This window comes from Lactuca saligna, chromosome 8 (genome assembly GCF_052625555.1).
Source record: "Lactuca saligna cultivar CGN05327 chromosome 8, ASM5262555v1, whole genome shotgun sequence".
Taxonomy (NCBI): Eukaryota; Viridiplantae; Streptophyta; class Magnoliopsida; order Asterales; family Asteraceae; genus Lactuca; species Lactuca saligna.
In genome coordinates, this window is record NC_136424.1 from 2,788,382 (window position 1) to 2,793,494 (window position 5,113).

The following is a 5,113-nucleotide window of genomic DNA, read 5'->3' on the forward strand; positions in this document are numbered from 1 at the left end:
CTTAGGAAATTACATCTGTTGTGTATATTGGTAGAAATAGCTAAGCAGGTTGTTCCTTGTTGCAATAAAAAATCATTGATTTTGATGATGTGAAATCGACTCATTTTTTACTCAAATTGTCAAGTGGATATTTCTTTAGCTTTTGGTAAGTTTGAAAGTTTTATGGAAAATGACATCTGTTGTGTATATGCTAGAATTAGCTAAGCAAGTTGTTACTTATTGCGATAAAAATTCATTGATCTTGATGATTTATATTGCCAATGTCAACTGCATATATATATATATATATATATATATATATATATATATATATATATATGTATGTATGTATCATTGACTTTTTCAAGCTACATACATTTTATAATAGCAAATCAACATGTTTTGACATAGTCGCTTCTTGAGGTTTAGGTTAATTGGTATTTTCTTGGAAACTCACATTTCTCAGTCTCGCAGTATATAGTTCATTTCATTGTGGTGCTGAAACCACATCACATACATTCTATCTAAACAAATCAACTTGTCAATGGCATCTTCATCATCTTTTCGCTCGACTCCAGCCTTCTCTTCTCAATCATGGAATCATGATGTTTTCCTTAGTGTTAGAAGAGAAGATACCCACAAGACTTTTGTTGAACATCTCTACTCGGCTCTTGTCCTACAAGGAATCGAGACTTACAAGGATAACGAAACAGTTGATCAGGGTGGATCGATCCGTCCATCCCTTATGAAGGCTATCGAGGAATCACAAATAGCTGTTATCGTATTCTCTGAAAACTATGTTGATTCACCTGGGTGCTTGGATGAACTTACACATATTATGAAATGCAAGGACATGAGAGGGCAAATCATGATGCCCATATTTTATGATGTGGAAGTGCGAAAGCAAAAACGGAAATACGGAGAAGCATTTGCTGAACATGAGTTGGAGAACAAAGTTGAATCCTGGAGAAAAGCACTTGTGGATGCAAGTAACCTTTCTGGATGGGAACCCATGAACATTGCCAACGGGTAATTCTCCCCTTTCTGTTTGCACTTTTTACACTTAAGATATGTGTGCTCTAAAAGATATTCTATAATTGTACTTTATAAGCTTAATTTCATTTAGTTTTTCTTGATGATATGATGCCCTTGATTTAAAAAAAAAAAAAAAAAAAAAAAAAACAGAGGCTTTGACTAGATCAATTGATCGGTTCGGTCTGTTAAAACATATCTCAAGTTTTAGGATTATTGATAAGCTAAAATTAAGTTATGATGGACTTTATTAAGTTCTACCTCAATTTCCTTACTTAAAGCCTTGCTTGAAGCTAGAATAACAAATCCACCATGCTTTCGCTTTCAGTTGTTTGAATTATTCAATGTGATCATGTCTTAATTATCCCTCTTTCCAATCTGTAGGCATGAATCAATGGCTATCAAAGAAATTGTCGACAAGATTTCATCCAGGTTGCAACTAGTAACTTCAAATGCAAATGAGAACCTGATTGGAACAGGGGCTCGGGTCCATGGTCTTGAATCAAACCTACAACTTTGGTCAGGTGCGCATGATAGGAATATGGGGGGTTGGGGGTGGTGGTAAGGCTACTCTTGCATCTTCTATATATGGTTGTTGCTTTATTGCAAATATTCGAGAGGAATCAAGAAGGCATGGTTTGGAAACATTGCAAGAAAAAATTCTTTCAAAAAATGGAAGCAAACAACATTGGAGGAGTAAGAGGTTGCGCCATGGAAAGGTCCTTATCTTTAGCTGGATCACCTGATTGATTGGTTCAGTGAAGGAAACCGAAATGCCAAATAATAATCACAACCAGAGATGAGCATTTATTAAAAGCTCACATAGTTTTGGCACAAGATATTAGTTTGTTTAACGATGATGAGGCTATTGATCTTTTTTCGCAAGCATGCACCTTGGGATCACAGATTTTTGGAAGATTATGAGCAGCTTTCAAAAGTGATGGTCTCTTATATTGGTGGGCTTCCATTAGCACTTACAGTCCCCATTTCTTTTCTGTGTGACAAAAACATTCAACGGTGGAGGAGTGCATTAGCGAGACTAAAAGAGATCCAAGATACTAAGAGTCTATTTAGTTACAGAAAAATAGTCTTCATCTTTTGTTTTCAGTTTTCTGTTTTTGGATTTCATTGGAAAATTTAGAAAATGTGCTTAGTTAAAACTTATTCCTTTTTCATTTTCTGTTTTAGAACATTAGAAAACATGTTTAGATTTGCATTCTTCTATCGGTTTTTATTTTCCAATTTTTGTTATTTTAACCAACACCACACACACCCACAACCCCACTCACACTACACTCCACCCATCCCACCCTACCTCATCCCACAATACCTTACTCCACCCTACCCACCTTACCCCACCACATCTCATATCTACCCATTCCACCCCACCCCACCGATCCCTACCCACCCTACCTACCACCCTTACTCTCTACCCACCATGCCCACCCACACACACATTTAATATAAGAATCAACATAAAATTCAATGTATCATTCAACTTTAAAATGAAAATTTATAATAAGACAAATTTTACCATTTTAACGGTATCAATATTGTGAACGTCCCTGGTGACATAAAATTCAATGTATGATTCAACCTTAAAATAAAAATTTCTAATAAGACAAATTTTACCATTTTAACGGTATCAATATTGTGAACGTCCCTGGTGACAATGTGTATGTCTTTCTCATAGCACATACACAGTTGAATCTCTCCAACTTGAAGCATTTCATCATGATTTGTCATATCCAAAGGAACCAAAGGAAAACCCTCTTGATCTGCATTAAAGTCTTATGTGAGGTCTTGAAAAATTTCACCACCATACATTAGTATAAAACCGACATTTGGCAACAATTTCTAAAAATAAGGTGATGTCGATTACATATTTCTCGAAGTTAACGGTCATAAACTAATTTCTATGATGGTTTCCATGAAGCCTTCATGGAAACAAACCTAGAAATTAGTTTAGGACCGTTAACTCAAAACGAGTAACAACTGTAAATCAGACTTCACACATTAACATCGATTTTACATGAGACTAGTGACAAGTAGTGCCACGATCGAATATCCATCGCCAAATGTCATCTTTTATAATGGTTTTTATTTGACATGTACATTTATCTTGTGTCGGTTATTAAGTGAAACGTAAAGACATATAAGGTGACGTAGTTTAATCTTAAGTGATTAAATTTTATATTAGAATGTATCATATGAAAAAAAAAGTTGTGACAAGTAGTGTAATGGTCGAAAACGATGGCCAAATCTTAGCTTTTATAACGGTTTGTTATTTGATATGTACATTTACCTTGTGTCGATTGTTAAGTGAGACCTAAAGAGATACATAGGGTTGAAGTTTCATTTAAGTGATTAAATCTTATATTGAAATTTATTATAACATTCTGTTTTGAAAAGTTTCCTATTTCGGGATTTCGGGCTATAAATGGAGTGAGTTAAGACTTTAGGCTTCAAGGGAATGGGGTTTAGACCTTACTGGATGATGATAATGTTGATTAAGTGATTAAAGCCTTCGATTTGTGCTTGGAAGAAAAAGAGTAGTAATATGGGAAAATTAATATTTCGGGCTTCTTGCATGGATTATGGTTTTAGTTTGACATGTATCAAGTAAGAAGTAATGAGATAGGGTTGTGAAGACCGTCAATACCTTTCCGTGGATATAATGATCGCTGAAAATGGAGTTGAAACAAAGAATTTATAGTTGTTTGAAATTGGGGTCGGTTTGTGTGAAAAGTTGTGGCCACGGCATGTGGATTAGTCAGGCCCAAGCCCATGATCTTTTTAGGCGTTTCAACATATTTAAGCTTAATGTTCTGCAATTTGGGAATTTTATCAGCATCCATCATCTCTAGAACCCCTTGGGAGAAACCCTAGCCTCCACCTTCAAGATTTGAGCTTCTTCCTTCTCTTTTCTCCTCTTTTGGATGCTTTTTATGTTAATTTGATGAAATAAGAAGATCAAGAAGGTTCTTTTGGTTGCAAGGAATGATGTTTCAAGTTTAGATCCATCAAAGACACCACATTTTTGGACTATTGTAAATATAAAGTTCCATTCTTGCTTTCTAGTTCTTTAGATCTTCTTATTTGGGATTTTGGCACTTTTGGTCCATTTTATGGGAGATCTTGGAGTTGGGTTGACTCCAACATCTTTTGATCATCTTAGAATGCTTTTTGGACCTCATTGGCTAGGAAAGTTGTGATCCTTGGTCTTCCCTTTTAGCCATGCAAGGTATCTTTGTCCTTAAGTCTATTTTGGTGTATTAAAGTTTAGATCTTGGATGATTGTGGAATTGTTATGGATAAAGTTGGAAACTTTATCCATCAAGACATCTTCTTGATTCAGATCTAAAAGTTGGAGACTTCGAATTAATGGATTAAGTTGAGAAAGATGCATTTTAGGGTCACTTTGAGGCTTAAAGTCTTCATCTTGGTGGTTTGGATCTACCTAATGGATAAAGTTAGAAACTTTATCCATTAAGACCTTGGAAAGGATCAAATATGAGCTTTGGAGCTCTTGGAATCAAAAGAAAATGGATTAAGCTCGTTTGAGTTGTTCAGACCAGTCCCCACGACATGACCTTAGGCTACCATTAGTTCATACTCGGGGTAAAAAGACCATTTCACCCCTAACCTAGCTTGGTCTAAGACCAAGGCCCAAACTTACACTCTGAAGGACCAAAAGCCAAAAAATTAACGAAGGCCTAATTTTGGTCCAGTTATCCAAATTAGTCCCAAATCCCTCACATGGGCCTTACCCCAAAGCACATCCAAACATTCTAGTCCATATACTTGTTCTTGGATGGCCCATTAAGAGCCTATACACCTAAGCCCAAAAGAAAAGGCCGAACGCGAAGCCCAACATAATTAGGGTTTTCACATAAAATGATGATTAGGGTTAAGTGTTCTCACTTAACCCATTAAGAACTTAATCCATTAAGTCCATCACTCCATTAGGCCAAACATACAATGTAATCGGGCATAAGTAATAACTCCAATCTACTGGTCCAAATGCGGGTCCCGATAATTCTAAAACTAACATATCCAAAATTAGGGTTTTATAAACCCTACTTAGGGTTTCCAATCCAAT

The 5,113-nt window shown here is 35.8% G+C and overlaps 1 protein-coding gene across 1 annotated transcript; it reads left to right on the forward strand.

Moving 5' to 3' along the window:
- The first annotated feature begins 320 nt into the window (after positions 1 to 320).
- LOC145011749 (TMV resistance protein N-like) lies at positions 321 to 2,184 on the forward strand. The gene is made up of 2 exons (XM_078970480.1): positions 321 to 1,008; positions 1,396 to 2,184. Exons 1-2 carry the CDS (start codon positions 524 to 526, stop codon positions 1,574 to 1,576), a joined length of 666 nt encoding a protein of 221 aa, XP_078826606.1. The 5' UTR covers positions 321 to 523; the 3' UTR covers positions 1,577 to 2,184.
- Positions 2,185 to 5,113: the final 2,929 nt, after the last annotated feature.

What these genes read in the sequence shown, in the direction of transcription:
- LOC145011749 (XM_078970480.1), top strand. Translation starts at nt 524, where the DNA reads ATGGCATCTTCATCATCTTTTCGCTCGACTCCAGCCTTCTCTTCTCAA. An exon ending in CCCATGAACATTGCCAACGG is followed by an intron (nt 1,009 to 1,395) that starts GTAATTCTCCCC and finishes TCCAATCTGTAG; the next exon opens with GCATGAATCAATGGCTATCA.